At 44.3% G+C, this 27,231-nt stretch overlaps 1 protein-coding gene across 1 annotated transcript in view; it reads right to left on the reverse strand.

Moving 5' to 3' along the window:
- DGKQ (diacylglycerol kinase theta) overlaps positions 1-27,231 on the reverse strand; it is a 125,921-nt gene that overhangs the window by 51,551 nt on the left and 47,139 nt on the right. The window contains exons 4-8 of the mRNA XM_054397647.1: positions 23,742-23,827; positions 22,926-23,051; positions 20,551-20,704; positions 19,797-19,799; positions 13,725-13,793 (exon numbers count right to left, since the gene is read on the reverse strand). Of these exons, the coding sequence (XP_054253622.1) occupies positions 13,725-13,793; positions 19,797-19,799; positions 20,551-20,704; positions 22,926-23,051; positions 23,742-23,827 (438 nt within the window). The remainder of the gene's footprint in view (positions 1-13,724; positions 13,794-19,796; positions 19,800-20,550; positions 20,705-22,925; positions 23,052-23,741; positions 23,828-27,231) is intronic.

Consider the following 27,231-nt stretch of genomic DNA (forward strand, 5'->3'; position numbering starts at 1 on the left):
CTGGACAGGCTGAGAGCTGGGTGCAGGCAAACCTCATGAAGTTCAGTAAGGACAAGTGCAGAGTCCTGCATCTGGGGAGGAAGAACAGCAGACACCAGGACAGGTTAGGAGCTGCCCAGCTGCAAAGCAGCTCCATGGAGAAAGACCTTGGAGTGCTGGTGGGCAGCAAGTTCTGCATGGGACAGCAATGTGCCCTTGTGGCCAAGAGAGCCAATGGGATCCTGGGGGACAGCAAGAAAAGTGTGGCCAGCAGGGCTAGGGAGGTTCTTCTACACATCTGCTCTGCCCTGCTGAGACCACATCTGGAATGCTGTGTCCAGTTTGTGGCTCCCCAGGTCAAGAGAGACAGAGACCTGCTGGAGAGAATCCAACAGAGAGCCACAAGGATGCTTAGGGGACTTGAGCATCTCCCCTATGGAGAGAGACTGAGAGCCCTGGGGCTGTTTAGTCTGGAGAAGAGAAGGCTGAGAGGGGATCTGATCAATGTCTGTAAATATCTGAGGGCTGGGTGTCATAGAATCATAGAATCAGCCAGGGTTGGAAGGTACCACAAGGATCATCTAGCTCCAAACCCCCTGCCATGGGCAGGGACACCTGACACTAGATCAGGCTGGCCAGAGTCAGTGTCAAGTGGAGGGGGCCAGGCTCTTTTCTGTGGTGTGCAGTAATAAGACAAGGAACAATGGTTACAAACTTGAGCACAGAAGGTTTCACCTCCACATGAGGAGAAACTTCTTTACAGTGAGGGTGACAGAGCCCTGGAGCAGGCTGCCCAGGGGGGTTGTGGAGTCTCTTTCTCTGGAGACTTTCCAAACCCACCTGGATGCATTCCTGTGCAAAATACCCTGGATGATCCTGCTCTGGCAGGGGGGTAGGACTCAACCTCTGGAGGTCCCTTCCAATCTCTAATGTTCAGTGATTCTGTGACAGCTGGAACAAGCTAGCTAGAATCCCAGGCACAAATGTGGATGTCTGGGTACCTCAGGGCTGCAGTGACAGATTATGAGGAAGGACTGCAGTGAGCAACTGCTTTTCAAGGACACTTTGGTGATGCTCTGCTAACTTTCTAGAGCCACCTGAAACTCAGGTATGTCATGCCTAACTCACCCACTCCTGTCACCTACTCTGTCACTTCAATCAGAGGCAGAATCACAGAACTACACAATCCCATCATGGTGGGAGGTTGGAAAGGACTGGGCTAGGGAACATCTAAAGAACTGGACAGGCACAACTGTATGGCTCTGTTGCAATGCACCCAGGGGGGCTGATGTTGCAAGTCCATTATTGACCTTAGAACTTAGACTTAGAACTTTATTGAACTTAAAACTTCTTATTGACCTTAGAACTTAGGACTATTGTTCTTAGAAAGGTCATGTTGGTTTATGTGAGTTTCCTGAGAATTAGAAGAAAGCAAGTATCATGATCCCTTACCTTCAGGAGGAGTGGTAAGAAGGATCTGAGGAACTGCATTCTGATCAGCCTGATCTCAGTTTCTGGGAAGGTGATTGAGCCTTTTGTGGCATTTTCTCCTCCTCATCCCACCACAGGTGGGTAGGAGTGAGTGAGCAGCTGCACAGTGCTTTGTGGCCAGCTGGGTGGGCTCCAACCATGACAACTGCTGTGCTCAAAGGGTATTCTACAGCAGTATGAAGTCCAGCTGTACTCAGACCATGACAGCTGCTGTGCTCAAAGGGTATTCTACAGCAGTATGAAGCCCACCTGTACTCAAACCATGACAACTGCTGTGCTCAAAGGGTATTCTACCGAAGTATGAAGCCCACCTGTACTCCACACCAGTGGAGTACTCTTGCAAGTTGATACTGGGACCAATATTGTTTAGCCCCTTCACTGATGACAGGACCCAGCATATTCTGAAGAAGCTTGACAGCCAGTTTCAGAAACAGGCCAGGAATCTCATACAGTTTGACACAGTGAAGTACAAAGCTCTGCCCCTAGATAGGAATAACCCAGGCAAGGGTCTGACTGGTTAGAAAGCAGCTTGGCAGAGATAAACTAGTGCTTTTGGTGGACACCAAGTTGACCATAAGCCATGCCCTCAGAGCAAAGATGGCCAACAGCATCCTGGCCTGCATTACTAACAGCACTGCCAGCAAGTTGACAGAGATGTTTATAGAATCATAGAATCAAGAAGGCTGGAAGAGACCTCAAAGATCATCGAGTCCAACCTGTCACCCTACACCTCATGCCTATCTAAACCATGGCACCAAGTGCCACGTCCAATCCCCTCTTGAGCACCTCCAGGGATGGTGACTCCACCACCTCCCTGGGCAGCACATTCCAATGGCCAATTTCCCTCTTCTTAGCCTTGCTGAGAACTCATAAAGAGAGCTGTGTCCAGTCCTGAGTTCTTCAGGACAAGAAAAGTGTGGGTGTACTGAAGTGAAGGCAAGGAGGGCCCATGGAGATGATGATAGGACTGCAGCACCTATCCTCTGAAGAGAGGTTGAGAGAGCTGTGCCTGTTCATGATGGACAACGAAGGACTGGGCTGGAGGATGTGTCTAATCTGAGTGTTTATGTAATTAATGAGCAGGTGTAAAAGCAAGCAGACAAGAGGCAATTGAAAGCCTGTGTTGATACTAGAGATTACCCCAACTCAGGTGCAGGACCTTGCACCTGGCCTTGGTGAATCTCACAAGTATCACAGCACATCAGAGGTTGGAAGGGACCTCAAAAGATCACCAGGTCTAACCCCACTGCCAGAGCAGGATCACTTAGGGCAATCTGCACAGGAATGCATCCAGGTGGGCTTTAAAAGTCTCCAGAGAAGGAGACTCCACAATCCCCCTGGGGAGCCTGTTCCAGGGCTCTGATGATGTTCACAAGTGTCCTCTTCTCAAGCCTGTCAGGTCCCTCTGGACAGCATTCCACCTCTCTAGCAAGTCAACTGCACCACTCAGCTTGGTGTCATCCACAAGCTTACTGAGGGTGCACTTGATCCCACTGTCTGTCATTGATGAAGAGCAGTGGTCCCAGTATGGACCCTTTAGAGACACCATTTGTTACCCATTTCTGCTTGGACATTGATGTGAAAAAGCACTAAACGAAAAGAACTAAAACCCTAACTGGAAGTCAAACCAAAGGAAGTAAAAATCACTGCTCTTCTAAACAGCATCTACTGCACAAGAGATCTTTGGGCTCTTGGTTTTGCAGGTTTTACTTCTGGCTCTTGTCAAGAAGAATGAACTCTGGAAGCACAGCTCTAATTTCTCCTCTCCTATGCCACTGTTCCTCAAGTACTGTTTTGAGAGTTGTTAGCTGAAACCTTTTATATCTGCTTAAGAAAAACAATCTAACAATTTCCACATGCAATGTGCACTCTTTAAAACAATGAAACTAATTTATTCCACTGGAGTAGGTAGCTTGGGATGTGTGAAGTATCAGGGTTCTTCAAGTAACTTTTTCTCTTTTTTTGAGTATGAAAAATACCATCACCAGGTGGATTTATTTAGCTTTTCAGTTTTCCAGTTATCAACCTCATAGCTGTGTCTGTTGTGATTTTTTTGCTTATAGTCAAAGGAACATTTAAATAACACCAACCCTCACTTCCAACACCACTTGTCAATTTCAAGGATCTACTAAGATCCCTGAGACTCTGTTTCCATTTCATTGAGACTACAGCACATGTCAGAAAGTGATCTACTCATTTAAACCTTGTTGAACCACAGAATCTTAGGGGTTGGAAGGGACCTCACAAAAACCATTGAGTCCAACTCCCCTGCCAGAGCAGGATCACCTAGATCAGGTCAGACAGAAATGCATCCAGGTGGGTTTTGAATGTCTCCAGAGAAGGAGATGCCATAACTTCTCTGGGCAGCTTGCTCCAGTCTTTGTCACCCTCACAGTGACAAAGCTTTTCCTTATGTTCACATGGAACCTCCTTTGCACCCATTGCCCCTTGTCCTGTCACTGGGTGTCTCTGAAAAGGGCCTGGCTCCATCCTCCTGACACTGCCCTGCACATCTTTATCAACAGCAATGAGGTCACCCTCAGGCTCTTCTGCTCCAAGCTAAAGAGCCCTCAGCTCCCTCAGGCTGTCCTCACAGGGAGATGTTTCACTGCCTGCAGCATTTTCGTGGCTCTGCACTGGACTCTTTCAAGCAGTTCCTGAGGTCCTTCTTGAACTGAGTGGCCCAGAATTGGACACAAAATTCCAGATGTGGCAGAAGGCAGCAGAGAACTAATGCCAGGAAAAGTGAAAAAATTCTTTTAGAAACACATTTCTGGTCAAAGCTGTCTCAATGGTGACTCTAGCATAGACAAATTTTAACCTCAAGAGACACTGTGTCCTGGGTGACCTGCTTCAGAGCTAACACAACTTGAGAAAACACAGCAAACGCTGGTTACTGTCAGCAGAGCTGATGCTCTGAGTGTGAACTTCCACAACATTTATCAAACTCTCTAATGTTTTCTCTAGCAATCCAGAGGGGGTTGACAACCATCTGAGAATAAAAACAATCATCCAAGTTTTAGTACTTGATTTCCTCTGACCTGCCTTTGCAGTCTGCTCTTGTCAGACACCAGCTGAATCACCAGCAACTTGAACTGGAGATTTTTTTGTGAGCTCCTCACTCACTAAGAACAGCCAAACGTTGCAAAAAGTTGGCTTGAGTCTTAAAATAAACTGGTTTGCAAGGAGGAGTTTAAATCTATAGACCAGTAGCAATGTCCTAAGCTGAAGTACATTCCTTAGCTAAATAGAACCATAGCATCATAAAATGGTTTGGGTTGGAAGGGATCTCCTAAAGTCACGCAGTCCAACACCCCTGCAGTCAGCAGGGACATTCTCCAATAGATCAAGTTTCTCAGAGCCTTGTTGAGCCTCACCTTGAATACCTTCAAGGATGGGGCCTCAACCACCTCCCTAGGCAACCTGTGCCAGTGTTCCACCATCCTCGTGGTAAAGAAGTTTCTCCTAACATCCAACCTAAATCTGCTCTTCTCTAGTTTGAAGCCATTTCCCCTCATCCTGTCACTGCAGCCCTCTGTAAACAGTCTCTCTGCAGCCTTCCTGTAGCCCCTTTCAGGTACTGGCAGGCTGCTATTAGATCTCCCCAGAGCCTTCTCTTCTGCAGGCTGAACAACCCCAGCTCCCTCAGCCTGTCCACACAGGTAAGACACTTCAACTGCCCTGAGCATCTTTGTGGCCCCCCTCTGGACCTGCTCCATCTAGTCCCTGTCCTTGTGTTGAGGGTTCCAGAGCTGGATTGCAGTACTCCAGGTAAGGTCTCACCAGAGCAGAATAAACACACAGAGGAGAATAAACACACAGTACTCTCAGCACTGCTCTCCTTAAGATAATCTGACGGTCCATCAAACAAACCAAGCTCGATGTATCAGTGAAAAAATCATCCTCATTTTTGCCACCATTCTCCTCACAGGGGTTGCTTTTGCTGCAGCCTGATGAACGATGGTCCTCTTGCACATGAACTTCAGTGGATGCACGAACAAGAGGAGGAACAGCTACCTTTTTGACCACAACTAGTCACCCAGGAAAACACTTCTCAGGTAATTCATGTGTACATCCCCAAGATAAAAGCTAAGGGGTGTCTCATGCCAGTCTGATTTGTCTAACTAGCCTTAGGAAGCTCAGCTATAAGCACTCCTGAAGTTAGACAAAGCTCTTTCTCCCTACTGTCCCAGTTTTAAAGTGGCAGAAAACCATCCAGTTATAGAAATGAAATCTACACACCACTGCTTAGTATATTAAAAAAAAAAAATCTGGCTAATATGCCACAGAAGCACAAATGTTGGTATTTAAATGAGTTGCTGCCTGCTTTATTACAGTGACATTTCAGTGCTGAATGTCCACCTTTCCCTGTTGGATCACAGCACACAGCATCAGGACTTTCTCCTGAAAAACACATTACTTTTCCTCTAGTCATGGGGTAATGAGGGGCAAAACCCCAATCCTGTTCTTTATGCTTTCCAAGGGGAAAACAACTGCAAAAAGTTCCTCTCCTCTTTGGTATAATTTACCAAACTGTGGAATCTAATTTTAGAGGCTAAGAGACCAACTTTTCCTGGGAAAAGAACAAACAGCCTTTGATGAGGCCAAAGTTCACATCCTTCGACTTTCAAGTCCTCACAGACAGCTTCTGAAAAGACTTGGGTGCAGCTTGTGGCAGGGATAGGAAAATGATGTGGTCCTGAATGCTTTTGCCTTAGAAGAAAGCTAGAGGCCCACAGCAAGCAGATTGGTGGAATTTCCTCTTAAAAGCCTACAAAGCAACCATTAAGCAGGTAATGGTTTCTTTTATTGCTCTTGAAGAGAGACTACCAGAATCTGACAATCTTCCTCCCTCCAGCTCTTCCTCCTCAAGGAGAGCAATTTGCAGGTGTGTCACTTCTCTGAGCTTGTATTCATGAGCAGTTCAAATTCCCTTAGTTCCAAAGCAGTCTTGAAGCACAAAACTGTGTTAACAACCACCCTTCCATACTGGTATCCACCTCTTCACCCCTCTCCTCCAGGGTGGTTTCTGGTTCCTCCAGAACTTCTCCAAGCATCTGCCCTATATATATGACCACTTGTCCTGCTTCACCTGCTTCTCACTCTGCCTGTAGGGCTCCAAATCCATTTAAATTGTGTTTCAGAGGAACATGTGACATGCTTAGTCACCTCTAAGTGGTTTTAGCAGAGTACAATGACCCTTTTTATGAAGGTTGAGCATTCTCATAAGCATCTTGAGAGGACAAACCCCTCAAATTCACACATGCTGTCTTGTCTTCTTCCTGAAAACAGTTTGTGCCTGCTTGCAGAATTCCAGCAGAGGTCTCCTCCACACCATCAGCAGGTTTGAGATAAGGCAGGAGCAAGCACTAATTGAATGACTTGAGTCTATCGAATACAAGAACACTTTATCTCCCTTACATGCCAGGTGAACAGCTACCTCAGCAGAGCACTGCCTGGCAACAGAGGGATCATGGAAGAGGTGGTCCATGGAAGGGCTGTGGTCAGTAGGTCAAGAGAGGTTCTTCTCTACTCTGCCCTGGTGAGGCTGCATCTGGGGTATTGTGTCCAGTTCTGGGCCTCTCAGTTTAAGAAGAACCTCTAGGAACTGCTTGAAAGAGTCCAGCACAGAGCCACAAAGATGATGGAGTGGAACATCTTCCTTATGAGGAGAGACTGAGGGAGCTGAGGGCTCTTTAGTTTGGAGAGGAGGAGCCTGAGAGGTGACTTCATTCATGTTTATAAAGATGTCCAGGGTGAGTGCCCAGAGGATGGATCTGCTGGGTGATGCCCAAAGACAGCACAAGGGGTACTGAGGGGAAGTTGAGGCATAGGAAGTTCCATGGAAACATTTTCCCTGTCAGGGTGATGGAACATTGGAACAGGCTGCCCAGGGGTTTGTGGGGTCTCCCTCTCTGGAGATATTCAAAACCCACCCGGCTGTGTTCCTGTGTGATCTGGTATAGGTGATCCTGCTCTGGCAGGGGCATTGGACTGGATGAGCTTTCCAGGTCCCTTCCAGCCTCCAATATTCTGTGATTCTGGAAAGGACATTCTGTGAACAGTTATGTTTGCAGACAGCACTGCAGCCCCCATTTCCCTCCTCAGAGAGATTCCTCTAAAACATCCTTTGGAGATCACAGAATCACAGAATGGTTTGGTTTGGAAGCGACATTAAAGATCAATCCCCCTTCCATGTGCAGGACACCCCCATAGACCTGCTTGCTCAAGACCACATCCAACATGGCCTTGAACACTGCCAGGGTTGAGGCTTCCCTGTGCAACTTGTTCCAGTGCCTCACTATCCACATGGGGAAGACTTTCTCTCTAATGTCTCATCCCAGTCAAGCTCCTTTCATTCTGAAGCCATTCCCCCTCATCCTATCACTACATGCCTTTGTCAAAAGCCCCTCTTCAGCTCTACTGGAGGCACCCTTCACACCCTGGAAGGCTGCTAGAAGACCTTGTCTTCTCCAGGCTGAACAACCTCAACTTTCAGCCTGTCTTCATAGAAGAGTGTGCTCCAGCTCTCTGAATGCAAGAAAAAAAAAATCCAAAAAACATGGATCCCTGTGTTGTTCTTAAGTATCTGTGGGTAGATTTTCAATCTGATAATTTATTCCCTAAAGCAGGGAATAAATTAATATTAGCTAATAACAGCTGCAAATACCTCTCCATAGCCTTCTGATAATGATGCTACTGAACTGCAAGAAGTTATTTTTTTCCAATCTTTCTTCTTGAAGAGATCTTCCATAAAAACTCTTTACATTTTCAGGAATTCATTAATGAGATGTTCTTTCCTTCCCTGACAGACACCGACAGCAGCCAACACTAACCAACAACTGTAAGGAGACATTAAGGATGACAGGGGAAGAGATTCAGGGAACAAGAGAGGGACAAACAGACTGAAAGGGAACCAAGCCAAAGGGGCAGCAACATTGGGGAGTAAAAGTGCTTGGGGAAGGAGGGGAGCTGGGAGAGACAAGTTGGGGAAGAGCATTGTTGAGGGTTAGGGCTGGATTGGTCACTAAACAAGTGACAGATGCTCTGTATGAAACCCTCTCCCTCCCCAAAGGGGAAGAGAAAAGGGAATAAGGGAGAGACTGATGGGCTGGAAAAGGAAAAAAAAATACTTTAATAAAAATAATAAAGTAAAATATACACAAACACAGAACTTGGTGAGAAATGAGAGCATTAGTGAGCAACATCAAGTGTCAGAAAAGGCAGATGAAGGAGTGTTGAGGCAAGGAGAGGAAAGGAAGATATACACAGCGGAGAAAGCAAAGCAAAAGAAAAGTCATGCCTGCTTTTTCAGAACACTCAATTTTCTTTTCCCAGTAGTTAGAGGCAGTTCAGCCAAGAGAAGGAAATACACAACCTCCTCTAGCAGTAACTAGGTTCATTCGACACAGTTGAGGATAATCCTCTTTTGCAAAATAAATTCGAATGCAGGTGAAGCAAACTGCCTTGGTGGGGGAAAAAATAATTGTTTTCAGCATCACACCAAGCACAGCAATTCAACTTGTACATAGCTGTCTCTTGCAGTACCATTGAACAGAAGCTTTTGTGAGGAGAGAAACTGAGGACATGGAGAAGCAACATCCCTCAACCCCTATCTGTGATGGGTAAGCTTTAAAACTAATAAAAGCTGCCCATGCCTCACTATACAGTAGCGAAGTACCTTCAGCTTCTATTGATTCCTGGCAGGCAATTAGGGCAGAATCTAATGTCTTTTCATGTTCCCAGATTGACATACAACTGAGAGCTCTTAATAACTCTTTCTTTTTTTCTTTTTAACTTCAGAAATTACTCAGATAGCTCCCCTGGGATGCATTTGTTCCATATATGCAACAAACTACATTTTCCTTCCCTTTCCATGAAATAATAGGAAAGATTTTTATTTTATTATTATTATTTTCAATTTGCCTTTGACTTCTCAAGCTTGACAAATTACATCCATGGCTGCCACTCAGCTCACAGCAATGAATTCTGTCTCCAGCAGAACTGTGCTGGTTGAATCCTAGGCTCAACATTGCATCTTAGGAAGAACAGACAGCACACATCCCTGAGAAGCACCCCTAAAGAGTGTTTTCAGTTGTCTCCACCTCCACCCTCAGCTATCTCAGGTCTGTCAATACAGAGCAGTTTTTATCAGTTAGATTATTTCAGGAATGACTAAGAATTAATTATTTTAGTCTGCAAATGGACTTTGGAGCTCAACTCTTTCCCCAGGCAATTACAACTAACTACACCAAGGAGAGCACCCACATGACGTTTATCCTGCTGTCCTTGCAACATTCAGTTCTCTTCAAGTTAATTGTTCACTGTGTAGACAAGTGGCTTAGAAGCTGGCTCAGGTCCCCAGGCACAAGGATTTACAGTTCTTTTCCAAACCTGCTCATGTAAGTCTGTTAAATCTATCATCTCGGAAAGTGTAGAGTTGTTTTTATGGCCCTTTTACGCTTTTGGCTTCAGTATCTCGGTAGGCTAAGTTTCACAGTTGACTTAACATCTTTAAGCTCCCAAAAGCAGGATTTACATCTTCTAACCTTACACTCAGCAAGCCTACTACAATAGCAGAGGAACAAAAGGGAATACAGACCACTAATTCTCATTTTCTTCCACTGTTAATCTACAGACTTTTCATCTTTTCCTGTTGGCTGCTTCTTTCCGACTGAAAAGAAGATCTTTGCAAGTCAGTGCTAATCAATTTGTTCTGACTTGTTTTCACTGGTTTAAAAAAAATATTAATCTGTAAAATGTGGAGAGCTAGAATTAAGAAAAGCTACACTATTGTGGGATGTAATTCAGACAGACACTCTTGAGGCTTCCTAAATGATGTCAACAGACACAACCTAATGAGCAACCGACTCTTGAACCATAGTACACAACTGGTATTACCTAGAGATGGGTGGAAGAGGTCCAGCACACAACAACTGTGCCTCTGCCATGCTTAATTTGACAGGTTAGGACTCCACATACACACACAGAGAGGCACAGAAGCACAATGGCTGCTAGATGAACTCCACACACTTCGCCAGGGAAGTCATCAGAGAAACCATGGCCCTACCCTGACTAGTTGAAGGCTGTAGAATCACAGAATCATGGAAACATTCAGGTTGGAAAAGCCCCTCAGGATCACCAAGTCCAACCCAGAACCCTACTCTACAAGGTTCACCCCTAAACCCTATCCCCAAGCACCACATCCAAACCACCTTGAAACACATCCAGGCTTGGGGAATCCACCACCTCCCTGGGCAGCACGTTCCAATGTCTGACCACTGGGAAAAAATTTTTCCTAATGCCCAGTCATAGCTTGAGGCCATTCCCTCTTGTCTATCACTAATTACCTATGAGAAGAGACCAGCACCAGCCTCTCTACAATATCCTTGTAGGTAGTTGTAGAGAGCAATGAGGTCTCCCCTCAGCCTCCTCTTTTCCAAACTGATCAGCTCCTTCAGTCACTCTTTGTAAGATTTATTCTGCATGCATCAGCATTGTTTATTCTGCCATGCATCAGCCCCATGGGCCAGAGGTGGCACCTGTCAGAAGAAGCTCTGTGGGTCACCTCACCAACTGAGGAAGACACTCAGAGCATGGGGGCTTTGTAAGATGTATGGGAGGAGCATTCTGAGGTTGTACAAGAGTTTTTAGGGGATGTTTAAGGGAGGAACCAAAGGCAGGAGGAGAGATCAAAGTGGTTTGGGATGGAACAAGTATGGGAAAATAGAGGGGTAAGGAGGTAAAAGAAGCTAGTCACCTGCAATGAGGTTGCTGGTTGGTGTGTCTGCCTGGCCATGCCCTGCATCTGATCAGTACAGTCTGTCCTGTATTCTCATCACAGGTTATGCCCAACTCTTTCTGTGGGTCTGGTTTCCACTCCTCTGCACGCACACATGCGTATGGGTTCCTGAATGCAGCACATGAGGCAGGAACACAGGTCACTGTGACCCATGTGTCCACAGTGCCAGCAGCCAGAGGAACAGCTGTTGTGTGGGCACCAGCAAACACCAGGCTGGACTCCCTGACCTGCATGGTTAAGTGGCCTGGGAGCTACATGTGCATGCATCTGTGACTGAGACAGGTGGCAGAGGTGACTACTGGAGGGGCCAAGAGCTCCAGGACTGCTGAAGAGATTGTGGGGGCTGGAGGTCCACCAAGAGACCTAGGTGGAGAGTGGCTGTGTGTGCATGTGTGCTATTCCCACTAACATACTCCCACCCTGCTCAGCCACAGAGCGCACAAGATGCTGCAGCAGCTCAGCCTCTATTGTGGTACCAGATCTGGAACCCCCTAACATCACTGAAGTGAAGCTTTCAAACATTTCACCATTCTTTTCTGTGTGAATGCTTTGTTGGAAAGAGACATCAGAACCAATCCCTGGAGAAGAGGAGGCTCAGGGGAGACCTTATTGCTTTCTACAACTACCTGAAGGGAGGTTGTAGCCAGGTGGGGGTTGGTCTCTTCTCCCAGGCAACTGGTGACAAAAGGAGAGGACACAGTCTCAAGCTGTGCCAGGGGAGGTTTAGGCTGGATGGTAGGGAAAAAAAAAAATCTTCACAGAAAGAGAGATTGGCCTTGGAATGGTCTGCCTGGGAGGTGATGGAGTCACCATCCCTGGAAGTGTTTAAAAAAACACTGGATGAGGCCCTTGGTGCCATGGCTTAGTTGATTGGAGGGTGTTAGGCAATAGGTTGGACTTGAAGATCTCAAAGGTCTTTTCCAACCTGGTTAATTCTATTGAGCTTTCTAATTCATGGCAATGTTCCTGACCTCTACCACTGACCTCTGAAAATGTGTCAAGAGGAATTAATTTTCTTTCATGTCCCATGTTGTCTGTAACACACAAGTAACCATTCCTCACAGGGCCCATGGAAACATACCATTTCCTGCTGCTTTCTCCTGCCCACAAATGACACACTGTGTGAACAAAGGACATACTGAACTTTGTGTCCTGCCCCAGATTTTCCTGTCTTTTTATTTTCTTTCTCTCCTTCTTTTGAGCTGGCTGCCTAAAGCTGTACAACCAAACCAGGTGAAGTATCTGGATACATACTTTGCTGTCTTTCACAGTCAGGAGCAAGGGAAATAGGCTTAGTTGGTGAAGTCAAGAAGTCCACTCAACCACTTAAGCCACTTACATCACTGGAAAAAGTGGTAGTTTCTTGGATAAAATGCATTGCCTCACAGCCTGACCCCATAATAAGAGAGCACAGTGGTGGATCATGACCTACAGGCATTAACAGACACCAGCTTCAGAACAAAAGTGTGCTTGAGATCACTTCCATTTATTAGTTAATTATTTACTAAACTGGGTTAGTTTTGTTTGTTTGTTTGTTTTTTAATCCAAAGAGCATTTACAAAATTATCCTGTTAATTTTGTACGAACATTTGTGAGGAGGGGGGAAAAAAGAAAAAATATAGAAAAAAAATACTTACTTGACATTTAGCTTTTTTTTTAACAACAATCCACACAGATATATTATGTTAGCAAGTAAGCTCCTTATTTTTCTGGTTACTAATATGGATATAGGGGCTGGGATGCCCTTAAATTGTGCTTGGCTTCTGAAAAGGATGAGTTTGGCTAATGTGAACCCCAGGAAACTCTCCATACATAAGAATTAACTGTAAAACCCTTTCACTGAAAAAAAGCCAAACCAAACCAATAAACACCAAAACAAGCAAACAAAAACCCCAACAACCTCCCCCTCCCCCAAAAAAAAGAAAGTACCAATAATAAACCCAAACCAAAATGAAAACCACCACAAAACCAAACCCAAATCAACAAAAAACAAACAAACAAAACCAACCAAGAAAAAACCCAGAAATTCAATTGAATTGAAATTCAATTCAACTGAAAACTGGTGTTTTCAGTAAGATTTGGATCCAGCTATCTTAAAAGCAAAAGGGTTTGAAAAGACATATTATCTGCCCTTTAAATTGGTTGCTTATCTATGGATTGTTATCAGCACACTTTCTTCCTCCAGCTAAGGTGCTGAGAACACAGACACTACCCTGTCAGGGTAACAAGCACGTTTATGCCAATCTATCAGTGGAAAATATTGATGAGATATTTGTAAGACCCTGGATAAATGTGTTGGGCCAAAAATTTTGGACATCAAATTGATACCTAGCATTACAAAACAAACAAACAAACAAAATAGTCATTTAGTATTTTTTTTCATCAATCAAAGCAAGGTAGGGTTACATCAACAAAGACTGGATTATTCACCACTTACTGAAATTCTGCTTACTTGAATCTGTTGAAATTTGGACATCCTTTGCTGATCCCTGTGGTGACCCATCAACATCATCATCTTCATCTGTGAAAACAGAAACAGTTTGAGAAAGGATTCCTGTTAATCTGAACTAGAGAAAGAATAACAAAAAAACAAAACAGAACAAAAAAAAAAAAAAACCCAAACAAACAAAAAAAAAAAGTGTTTGCCATTTCATGATGGTTTCCACCAGGGAAGCCCAAAGAAGCTAACACAAAAGGATTCAGTCAAAAAAAAGCACATTTTCTTCTTCTGCTTATTTTATAATAATCCATATTATTTAAACAAATGACCAACATTAAAGAAACCCAAACTTGCACTGTCTTGTAACTACAAGAAAACATACCTCAAATCCCTCTATTATTAGCTTTAATATTGCTACTACTGTTCTGCATCCCTTTTCTTGAGCTGTGATGATTGCCTAGGGTTGAAGTTTATATGGTTTCCATTAAGTTTTAAATCACCAAAGCAGTCCAGGAACTGCAGTAAGAGCTTTCCAGAAGCATGGCTATTATATAAATAATTTCCATAACTGAAAAATAAATTTGCTGACATCCAAAAAGGAAAAAATAAATATATTACTGCACTCCAGAAGAGGACTTTGACAGCAGCTCATTGCTGTCACTAAAAGCAAGGACCTGACATGTCAGATAATAACACAGCTCATAAAATCATACATAAAATGCTTTGAAAAGATCATAATAAAAGCTACTAACATTTACATTTGCTTCTGTGAAGCTAGAGTATCCTGACTGCATTCTCATTCCTGACACTCAGATCCATACAGGAAGACTGGTGCAATTCCAAAGGTGATAATTTTTTCTAGTCTAAGGGTGGCAATAGAATCATGGAATGGTTTGGGCTGGAAGGTGTCTTAAAGATCACCCAATCCCATAAACAAGGACACCTTCCACTAGACGAGGTTGCTCATGGCCCCATCCAACCTGACCATCAGCCAACCTCATCACATAATCACACTCCTACCCACTCAAACTCCCACTCAGCCTTGACTGGGAGGCAGACAAAGCTCCTGAAAGATAAAAGCCAGGCAACACCTTTGTAAAATCCATGCCTTGCAGATGAGGGAGAAAGTAGGAAACTGAAGCACAACCCTAGAGACAGAAAATAAAAACAGTAAAGTCAGATAGTAGGGAAACCTTCCAAGAAGCAGAATCACAGCATGTCAAAAAAGGTGTGTTCTACTGAATTATCTGGGTAATGACTGACTTCCACCAAGTCAAATGAGTACAAGAAAGACCAACAACAATGTTTCTGGGTTGGGGTTTTTAAAATATAAAAGAGAAGTTGAAATACTTTCCCCATTACAGCTGACAAACAAACTTTCATATTGGAAAGAAATCTAGCCATTAAGGTTTTGAAACCTGAAGGTCTGAAGTGAGTGGAAGCTGAATGCCTTCCTGAATTTCACTTCAGACAAAATCAGATTTAAAAAAAAAAAAAAAAAAAAAAGATTAGTACATACAATGAGAAATGAAAGAATTCCTGGCTGCTCCCAATTCTCTCCTTTTTCTAAGTTTAGATGGGAAGAAGCTGACATTTTTCTTTTATTACTCTTTCTCCCTTGTCTGAGTAATCAGGAAATCTATACTAATAGCATCCTGAGACTATTCCAGTGAAGTTCAATGACTATTTCTGAACACACTAAAAGAGGAGTCACTTGGAGGAAGTGAAGAGAACTGCTCTGCCAGGGCTTCTCCTGGTAACACAAAAGAGTTTTGAACAGCCACTTTCAGCACAGAGATGTGCACTGAATGTTGCCTATGAAGGTTAGCATTTACTAAGTGGCAAAAGCTAACCCGGACAGATGCTCCCCAACAGGTCAACAATGATGATGCACTCATTCTCTGCCTAGGACAAGTCATCTGGCACTTGCCAGTCATCAGCTTGGGAAGAGCTGTGTCTGCAGCAGTTAACTCATCCAGGTGACAGTCAGAGCTTCTTTGGTACTTCAAAGTGGTCTTTTTGTGCTCTTCTGATCAATGCCTTTTTCCAGCTGTGGCAACAGAAGAGCACCCTTCATGCATGCTCATGAGCACTTCTGAATGAGCAAGCTTGCTGTGTCCTACACAAGTGCTAATTATCCTCCAGTGTGTGCAATCTTTAATGAGATCTCCCACCCTGCATCTACATCTTCCCCTGAAGAAGCATCAGTGACACCCAGGGCAGCTGTCCCAAGATGCACCATAGCCAGAAGAGCTCAAAACATGTCCTGAAAAGCACCAGGGAGCTGCTGGACCCCTGAGGTAACTTTCAGCATGTGCCAGGACCTAGTGAGTTTTAGAAAGAAAATGCAGGTCTCCTCTGTGAGCATGGACAATAAGAAGGACTACTGGGCCAGAGCACCAAGCTCTCTGGGTGCAGGATGATAGGAAAACCAGTTCAAGGCAGTTTCCAGCTCCATTCTGAAGGAAGGATCTGGGCAGAGGGAAAGCTCTGCATAGTGATGGCATTTGGTACCTTTGGCAGGGACCTGCAGACAGCTGATCTCCAGCAGATGACCGAGAGCAGCAAAACTCCAGCAACGGGTCTTAAAGCAAGGCTCAACAGGATGTGAACAGTGTAACAAGGAGCCACATGGGGAGCCACCAGACTTGTAGCTGAACATCAGAGACCTAGGTGCTGAAACAAGTGTCACACACCATTAAGGAAAAGCAGAACAAAACACCTCACGTGCAAGCAGACCACATGTAAATACTCTTCTCCTCTCCATGCCTCAGCCTTTGGCTGTGCCCACAGCCATGGACCACTGACCATGAAAAAAGGAAGATGTCAAGTGCTGGGGGCAACCATCAAGCTCAGAAGTATGACTGAGATCAACAGCAGGAAGAAAGGGGAGTGTTCCCACAGCTCAGCTCCTGATCCCTTGGGTGTCAGCAGCCCTTCCACCCTGCCCTCCACATGATGGGGAGGTGAACCCAAGAAGCAGAAATTCTCACAGACTGGCAGAAGACAGATCCGGTGTTAGAAAAGAGGTTTTTCAGGGTGTTGCTGTATTTTATCTGGGTATGTGCATACTGAGCTTTATAAAATGGCATTCTGGCTTTCCAAATGTGTTTTCTTTTTTTTTTTTTTTAATACAGTCACAGAATTGTCAGGATTGGAAGGTACCTCAAGGGTCATCCAGTCCCAACCCCCCTGCCATGGGCAGGGACACCTCACACTACAGCAGGTTGCTCACAGCCACATCCAGCCTGGCTGCAAAAACCTCCAGGGATGAGGCTTCCACCACCTCACTGGGCAACCTCTTCCAGTGTCTCACCACTCTCATGGGGAAGAATTTCTTCCTAATATCTAATCTAAACCCTCCTCCTCTAGCTTTATTCCATTCCTCCCAGTCCTATCACCACCCTGCATCCTAAAAAGTCCCTCCCCAGCTTTCTTGTAGCCCCCTTCAGATACTGGAAGGCCACAAGAAGGTCACCTCGGAGCCTTCTCTTCTCCACACTGAACAGCCCCAACTCTCTCAGTCTGTCTCCATAGCAGAGGAGCTCCAGCCCTCTATCATCCTGGTGGCCCTTCTCTGGACACCTTCCAGCATGTCCAGATCCCTCTTGTAATAGAGGCTCCAGAACTGGATGCAGTACTCCAGGTGGGGTCTCAGCAGAGCTGAGCAGAGGGGGAGAATCACCTCCCTTGACCTGCTGGCCACACTTCTCCTGATGCAGCCCAGGCTCTGGTTGGCTTTCTGGGCTGCAAGTGCACATTGACAGCTCCTGTTGAGCTTCTCATCCACCAGCACCCCCAAATCCCTCTCCTCAGGGCTGCTCTCAAGCCAGTCCCTGCCCAATCTGTATCAGTGCTTGGGATTGCCCTCACCCAGATGCAGGATCTTGCATTTGGTCTTGTTGAACCTCATGGGGTAGGCATGGGCCCAGCTTTCCAGCCTGTCCAGGTCTCTCTGGATAGATCCCTTCCCTCCAGCCTGTCAGCCACACCAGACAGCTTGGTGTCATTGGTGAACTTTCTGAGGCTGCACTCAATGCCACTGTCCATGTCACTGACAAGATGTTAAACGAGACTGGTCCCAGTACTCATATTAAAGCACTGGAAATGGTCCAGATTAAGTTACTGTTTTCCCTGACCGCTAGATAATGATTGATCTGCACTGCATTTACTCAATTCAAAGTACAAAACACACATTTTAATCAAAGAAATGCAAAAAAAATGTTTTCACCTCACAAAAGCTTAAATGTGAGTAGCACGAACTGATTCACTTAGCATGTAGCCTAAGTCCTAAAGTGCAAAACTTTCTCTTCTATTGGATTAAAATAATGAGAGATGAGACTAGAAGCTGCAGCAAGCTTCTAACCTTGGCTTCTGTGTTCAATTTGTACTTAGAGGTGATTTTAAAATGATAAAAAGAACAAGTTTAAGTCTGACATGTTGAAAGGACACATCACTGTTTAAAAGACAAACTCAGTTAACATCAGAAGAGTCACAACCAAAGAGGTGTTTAAAAGTTTGTTGATTAACTTCTGTTAATGATAATATACCTTTATCTTCATTTAAGCCCTTGGAACACTACCAGCATACCTAACAACAGATTTGAACCAAGGTTTACAATTGTGGTGGGTTGAAAAGAAATTAAAAGGCATAGCCTTAAAACCACCACAACAGCAAAACAAAGTTCATCCAGGTGGATTTTTGGTATTCCTTATGTTAGGGACATAAAAAACTCCATGATGTTCAAAGCTTGTGCTGTATTTCCCCTTCTCCCATCAAACTGATTAAAAAGGAAAATAACTCACTGATAAAGACACACCAACCCAAGCAACATAAAGCCTCCACTCCACATCCACACTTTTATAGGTCACTTCAGTATACTTAGGTTAGGCAGACTTAGGGTCATGTAGGTTATGCAGTAGCAGGACTCATGCTATAGCTTCTGCACATGAGAATGTGCAGTGAGGAGCTGCCCTCACTAAAACCAAACCCACATGTTCAGTGCAGAAGGTTCAGGTGGAAAAATGTGCCCTTGAAAATATTTAAGTTTACAGAATAACAGAGTGGTTTGGGTTTGAAGGGACCTCCAAAGGTCAACTAGCCCAACACCCCTGCAGTCAGGGTCAGGTTGCTCAGAGCCCTGTTGTGACTGCCCTTGAATACATCCAAGGATGGGGCCTCATCCACCTCCCTGGGAAACCTGTTCCAGTGTTCCACCACCTTCACAGTAAAGAAGTTCCTCCTAACATCCAATCTATATCTACTCTTCTCTAGTTTGAAGCCATTTCCCCTCATCCTGTCACTGCAGCCCTTTGTAAACAGTCTCTCTGCAGCCTTCTTGTAGCCCCCTTCAGGTACTGGCAGGCTGCTGTTAGGTCTCCCTGGAGCCTTCTCTTCTGTAGGCTGAACAACCCCAGTTCCATCCTTAGAGTAGAGGTGTTCCAACCCCCGATCATCTTTGTGGCCCTCCTCTGGACCTGCTCTATCAGGTCCACATCCTTCCTGCGTGAAGGGCTCCAGAGATGGACACAGTACTTCTACAACCTATATTTAGCCTACCTTTTATTTGCTTTCCTGATATATTAAAGCACCAGAAGAAAGGCTTTACAAGAACATAATCATCAAAATTCTACATCAGGAAAATGCTTCAGCATCTTAAACTATTCTCTTGATCCTAAAGAGCTGCTAAACAAACATACACTCTAGATGGCAGCAGAACATTACCCTCCAAAACACCTAATTTCCTTTCAGTACAGAAATCTTAGGAGGACAGATGCTTAACCAAAAAGGCAAACAAAAATATCTGTGTACATCGTGTGCCAAATAAAAAAAGTCAACATATCTATCAGCAAGGGTTTGTAGCAAAGATAACACTAATCTGCTAAGCAAATTTGGGGATCTTAGGTTTTCCCTTTCTGCATGCTTACTGCTTAAAGAACAGTTTTCAAACAGAACTGGACCAGTTTCAGCATTTTTGCACCAAGCCTACACTAAAAACCAAAAAATCTCCTTTGTCCAACAATTCATATTATTGCCACAAAAGCCAGTGAAAATTAGCAATCATTATGCTTCAGTGGATTATACCACCTGGTTAAACATGCTTGACAATTAGCTGCATTCACAGGATCACAGGATGCTAGGGGTTGGAAGGGACCTCTGGAGATCACCAAGTCCAATCCCCCTGCCAGAGCAGGACCATAGAATCTAGCAAGGTCACACAGGAACACATCCAAATGGGGCCTGAAAGTCCCCAGAGAAGGAGACTCCACAACCTCTCTGTGACCCTCACAATGAAGAAGTTCCTCCTTATGTTGAGGTAGAACTTCCTGTGCTGTAGTTTCTATCCATTGCCCCTTGTCCTATCACAGGGTGCACCTGAGCAGAGCCTGTCCCCTCCCTCTTTACACTCAGCCCTCAGATATTTATAAACATTTATAAAATCCCCTCTCAGTCTTCTCCAGACTAAACACCCCCAGGGCTCTCAGCCTCTCCTCACAGGGCAGTGCTCCAGTCCCTTCAGCATCCTTGTAGCTCTCCCTTGGACTCTCTCAAGTAGATCCCTGTCCCTCTTGAACTGGGGAGCCCAGAACTGGATGCAATATTCCAGGTGTGGCCTCAAAAGGGCAGAGCAGAGGGGGAGGAGAACCTCCCTTGATCTGCTGGATACACTCTTCTTAATGCACCCCAGGATCCCATTGTCCCTCTTGGCCACAAGGGCACATTGCTGACCCATGGATAACTTGTTATCCACCAGGACTCCCAGGTCCTTCTCCACAGGGCTGTTCTACAGCAGATTGCCTCCTAAACATTTGACTTTGAAAAGTTGGGGTTTTTTTACCTGTTTCTGTTTGCAAATTTTCTGATATTCTGAAACAATGCAGTTTGCTGAAGTTGCGAGAGAACAACTGGACACAGCTTGGAGGAAGGATCATGTTCCTTAATCTTCCAAAAGTACATTCTGGTGGGACAATTATGTAGCAAGCAGCATGAGCCTGAAAATAGAAGCATCAATTTAGAACTTGGTGAGGCACAAAGGAAGCAAATTTGTTTGTATTTGTTTGGAATTGCACAACTCAGGCTAGAAGGTGTACAGATCTTTTTGCTGACCACCTTCACGAAATCCATTGATTTTTCATATAATCAATTAATGTCAAGTCTTAAGATGTGAAGAAAACTCCAAGCACTACAAACCTGCTTTCTTGCAAACTAAATGTTTTGTGCAGCTAGGGAATCACAGAGTTGTTGAGGTTGGAAAAGACCTCTAAGGTCATCAATTCCAACCATAATCCAACAGCCGTGACCACTAAACTATATCCTAAAGCAAAGCCTCTACAGGCTTCTTGAACACCTCTAGGGATGACAACTCCATCACCTCCCTGGACAGCCTGCTCCACTCTTTATCAGTAAAGAAATTGTTCCTAATATCCAACCTAAACCTCCCCTGTCACAGCTTCAGCCCATTTCCTCTCATCCTGTCACTGGTTACTTGGGAGAAGCATAGAATCATAGAATCTTTTCAATTGGATAAGACCTTTAAGATCATCGAGTCAAACCATTCCCTAACTCTATCAAGTCTGGTGTTAGAACATGTCCCTCAGCACCACATCTCTTCATCTTCTAAATACCTCCACAGATGGGGATTCAAACAACTCCTTGGGGAGTCTGTTCCAGTGTTTGAGAACCGTTTCAGTGAAGAAGTTTCTTCTAATGTCCAACCTAAACCTTCCTTTGTGCACAATTTGAGGCCATTTCCTCTTGTCCTATTGCCTTGGAGAAGAAACCAACCCTTACCTGGCTCCAACAACTCAGAGACCTGTAGAGAGCCAGAAGGTCTCCCCTGAGACTCCTCCAGACTAAACAAACCCAGGTCCCTCACCTGCTCCTCACAAGACCTGTGCTCTAGGCACTTCACCAGCTTCATTGTCCTTCCTCTGGACACATTCCAGCACTTCCAATGTCCTTCGTGGAGCAAGTGGCTGAAAAGTGAACCCAACACTCAAGGTGTGACCTCACCAGTGCCCACTGAAGGAGGACAATCACCTCCCTGGCCCCACTGGCCCCACTATTGCTGATACAGGCAAGGATGCCATTGACTTATGCAGGGAAATGTAAAGCTTTGGTCTCAAAGCCTGGCTCTTCCATCCCATACAGCTCCTTACCGGAGAGGTGGGAAAGGCAGGCAGGTTAAACCAAACAGCCTGAAAACAACAATACCCTCTTACACAGCTGCACCCACTCTCAGATCAGAGAGGACACTTTTTGGAGCTTGATTCCCAAACATGAATGGCTAGCTTTCTGCCTGCACACCTGTGTGAGATCTTCTGCCATTGATGAAGTATGTGTGGCCACACAGCCTGCTACAGCTGTCACTGTTCTCGAAGACAGCCCCCTCTCACCTCATAAACTGTCAATCAAATTAAAAATAAAACCCCCATAACACTCTGAGAAAGAACTAAATTATTCAGATCACACCTGAGACACTGAATAACCTCAGGATTTAATTCTACATCATTATCATACATAGTACCTTGCCTTGTATTAAGTGACAAATTCATTTCCCATCCCACCTGGTGGTACTTTGCACTTTTACCATATTTCAGTAAAAGGGAGCATTAAGTGGGTGGAACAATTTATTATCTGCACAGCAGACTGTGTATCAGTCTGTGAAAGGCTTTCATGAGGACTACTGAAAGGTACCATCATTTTGCACAGGAATTAAACCTGCCTCATGTGAACAGAAAACCACAGAAACATACTGACAGCTTAGAAAACAAAAACCCAACCACACAGGTTCAGAACCATTCCAACACTGAAAGAGGAATAAGCCTATCAGAATGGCAAGTCTTTGACCTTGCAGAGCTCATGTAATTTGAAAGAAATTCTGATTTCACACAGAAGCTCCAGGCTTCTAGGCAGCAATTTATAATAATCAGTCCCTGTTAAAAATTAATTCCATTGGGTTTATGTAAAGTTTAACTGGGATTTTTGAGAGCTGCTTATTTTAATGACTAATGGGCAGGATGCAGAAGTCAGATTCTCCACCTAATTCAGAAATACAAGTAGGTGTACAAATTAAGTGTGTATAAAGTGTATTTATGGACTGTACAAATAAAGCATATTGATATAAAGCATTTAAATAAGAATATGTAGATATAGACACAGATACACACACATATAAAGTTTCCCACCAATATAGGCAACAGCACAACATACCAGGATGCCACACCATTCACATCTCATGCCAGACAGCACCTCAGAAGAGCCACAGGTTTTTTTGCAGACTTCACAACGAGCACTTGAAGAAAGGTTTCCCTCCCTCCAGTGGTGATGGTAAGTATCCTGGGGGAACAGAAGCACCTTCAACTTAACTCTAAAGTCAGCAATTCAAACTGTTCTGAGGAAACAGCAACACAGATTAGGACATTAGGTATTTTTTCATTATAAGTATGAACTGGAAGGATCTCACATTTCACCCAAACTACAAAAAAAATTTATCACATGGTGCTTTTTCCTCACAGTCCACCCAAAACCATATTCTTTTTTAGTAAAAAGATCCTGAAAGGTCAGTATTATGAATGTGTTTTACAGTGAGAAGCTAGGCAGTCTTGCTTCAGTCAGATTGCAGGAAGTCTGAGGAACATGCTAAGGCTTCAGTGATGCAGCTAACAACTCAACATACAGGGGAAAAAAAAAAAAAAAAAAAAAGTTCCATGCCAGCTTCTGAAATGTACATTTTTAGGTATGATGCTTGATTTTTTTTCCTCCAGATTAGGAACTTGTATACACTGCACAGACTTTTCAACACAGCTTCAATAAGCATCATGAACATTTTAGAACTCAAGCTCATCTCACTATCTGTGACACATTCTGAAGCTACACACTTCCTTTGTCTGCCAATAAGCAAGAAAGAATGCTTTGATAATTGGCAGCAGGCAAAAGAAAAGGCCAAGACTCCTCCCTCTCCTCTAGCCCATGTTTTCACAGTGAAAATTCATGACTGTTTTCTGCTGCAAAGACATCTGCACTTACGTGGTCCTGGTGCCCATCCTGGTGACACTGCCGGCAGTCACTGCAAGCAAACAGGATACAGTCTGTGTGCACATGTAGCTCACAAACTAAAAGCATGAAAACAAGAAAACTTCTTTAAGCTGGAAACCCTGGTGTGTTTGCAGCTCCTTTCACCCTCCCTCTCTCCCTCTAGCTCTCCTCCATCACCACCTTTCATGCTGTACTTTCCTTTAAGCTCTTTTTAGTTTGTCAGTCAGTGTAAGAAGTTTATCAGCATCATCCTGTGTGCTGCTCTGTTTCCTTTGTGTTAAACTGATGCAGAAAGTATAAAGAAAGGCTGAGCTAATTTTGTTCACAACCACTTGTCATATTTCCTCCAACAAAGCAAGTTAAATTTGTAACAACTGCTTGGCTTGCCACAGCTTTGTCTTGCAAAGTTTCATGGGAACCAGTGCCTACTCCAGTATAATCCTGCCTGCAGCCTACTTGGATTTAATCAACCCCAAAAAACCCACCCTGAATGTTAGAAGCATTAGAAGTTCTGCTGCATCCAAATACCAAGTCCTGAGTGCAAAAGTAATGTTCTTCCTGAAGCAATACTCCACTCCCTTTTATAAACCCTTTTCCAAACCCTACTGCAGAGCAAGCAGGCACTCCATGAGTGGCTTCAAAAGAGCAGCAACAGCTCCTCTCTCTCCATTGCTGGAGCTGTCAGAAGCACAAGGAAACAAGAGATGAGGTGTGTGAAAGTCCCCAGCTCCTGCAAAGCAGGGATCACTGCCATCAAAGCTGCAGCCAGTCAGTCCTGCACTTCCCTCCTGCCCTGTCTCACTCCTGGTCCCACAAATGGGGCCAAGGAGGGATGGGTCACCAACCCATGTGGCATGCCTGGACCAGCATGGACTTGATTATGCTTGCAGTGACACATGCTGATGTCAGAACATGCAAAATGACTGGAGAATGTCCCTCTCAGGGAGAGAGCAAGAGCCAGAAAGTGTGTTTTACACAGGAAATAAATCCTTTTTATTCCCAGATGGGGTTTGGACAAGATGACCCTTAAAAGTCTCTTCCAACCCAAAGCATTCTGTGACTCTATGACACTCAATTGATTTAATTTTAAACTTGACCAGAATAATCTGGAACATTGATCTCAGAGAAAATTTGTCCAAGCTGTGTTTGCATATGGTAAATCACCACTTTGCTGTCAGGAAAAGGAACATAATCACTTTTTCAGGGCAGTTTCCTAAGAAAGCTTAACATTCCAGGTCAGGGTGTTTGGGGCTCTGAGCAACCTGCTCTAGTTGCAGATGTCCTTGCTGACTGTGGTGGGGGTGGGACAAGATGACCTTTAAAGGTTCTTCCAACACAAAGCAGTCTATGATTCTCTGATTATCTTCCAAAATATCTTTTATCTGCTGTAGCTGGAAGAAGCTTTAATGAAACCTAGAAAACTTTAAACAAGCTTGTTTTGGATAAAATACCTTCATTATTAAAAAACTGACTTTAAGTAGCAGATGTGAAAGAACAGAGAATCTAAAAAAATAGAACTCAGCTAAAATGCTATGCTGCAGAGCATCAGTCATAACAGAAAACATAAAAAACCAACCCAACCAACCAACACAAACAAAACCACAAAAAAAAAAACCCACAAAAAAACAAACTCAAAAAATACCAAACAAAAAAAGCCACAAAGAAAAATCAAAACAAAAAACCCCACAAACAAACAATAAAAACCAAAAAGCATCAAACCCTAAAATACCTCAAAATAACCCTAAAATATCTAGCTTCATTAAGAGTTAGAAAAGTTCTCTTCAGACCTCACAGACAGAGACTAATAAAAAAAAAAGATTCTCCTCGAGCTGCCTTTTAAAGACTTGTATATACAAGCACTCTGGGAAGGCATCTGATTTTTCATGGAGTAAATGAAAAAAAAAAAAAAAAAAAAAAGAGGCAAGTGTCAAATTCTTCAGATTTTTCTTCTGCTCTCCTCAAACAGGTTATTGCTCCAGGCACACAAAAAGAAAAAATCCAAAGACTGTAACCTGGAGATTGTCAGGTGGCAACATCAGGTACTCTGTTCCACACCCATCTGAAAGCACCTTGAAAACTGTATTAAATTACATAGGGAATAACACCTTATTTTGAAATCACTCTAGAAGAAGCCGTCAGCACTCACACTGTCTTACTCTAACCCCACAGAAGACACCACCACCAAACCAAATGTTATTTCCACAGGGCTTCCTAAGTCAACCAACGAGCTTTCACAGAATCACAGAATGTTAGGGGCTGGAAGGGACCTCAAAAGATCATCCAGCTCAGGATCACCTATACCAGATCACAGAGAAACACATCCAGGTGGGTTTTGAATATCTCCAGAGAGGGAGATTCCACATCCCCCTTGACAGCCTGTTCCAGTGTTCACAGGGAAAAAATTTTTCCTGATGTTTCCTATGCCTCAGCTTCCACCGCTGCCCCTTCTGCTGTCACTGGGCATCACCCAGCAGAGCTTCACTCCATCCCCTTGGCACTCACCCTGCACATTTTTATAAATATTAACATGGTCACCCCTCAGGCTCCTCCTCTCCAAGCTAAAGAGCCTCAGCTCCCTCAGGCTCTCCTCATAATGAAGATGTTCCACTCATCATCTTTGTGGCTCTGTGCTGGACTCTTTCAAGCAGTTCCCTGAGGTCCTTCTTGAACTGAGGGGCCCAGAACTGGACACAGTATTCCAGATGCAGCCTCACCAGACCATGTACAGCTCCCATGATGTGTGTCTTCTATGAGCTGAAGAACATTTATAGAAGTGTGACATGGTCCCTCACAGAATCACAAGAGTTTGGAATGGGCTGCCCAGGGAGGTGGTGGGGTCAGCGTCCCTGGAAGTGTTTAAAATAAGACTGGAGGAGGCACTTAGTGCCATGGTTTAGTTGATGAGATGGTGTTGGGTGATAGGTTGGACTTGATGATCTCTGAGGTCTTTTCCAACCTGGTTAATTCTGTGTGATTCTGTGAGTCGAAAGGGACCTCTGGAGATCACCTATCCACCTCCCCCAGCTGAAGAAGGTTCACTCAGAGCAGGTTGCACAGCACAGCTAGTTAGCATCCAGGCAAGTTTTGAACAATTCCAGAGATGGAGACTCCATCACCTCTCTGGGCAGCCTGGTCCTGCTTGTGTTTAGATGGCATTTCTTGCCTTCAAGTTTGTGTCCCTTATGTCTTGCTCCATCCTTGGGCACAACTGAAAAAAACCTGGCCCCACTCTCCTGGTACCCATCCTCTAAGTATTTTAAGCATTAGGTATTCTCTTTTCCAGATTAAAAAGTCCCAAGTCCCTCAGCCTTTCTTCTTAAGAGATGTTCTAGTGCCATAACCATCTATGCATCCTTTCCTTGTACCTTTTCAAGCAGTTCCCTGTCCTTTTTGAACTGGGGAACCCAGAACTGGACCCAGTACAGTAGATAAGGCAGAGTAGAAGGACAGGAGAATCTCCCTGAACCTGCTTGCCACTCTT

This window comes from Indicator indicator, chromosome Z, assembly GCF_027791375.1.
Source record: "Indicator indicator isolate 239-I01 chromosome Z, UM_Iind_1.1, whole genome shotgun sequence".
Lineage (NCBI taxonomy): Eukaryota > Metazoa > Chordata > Aves > Piciformes > Indicatoridae > Indicator > Indicator indicator.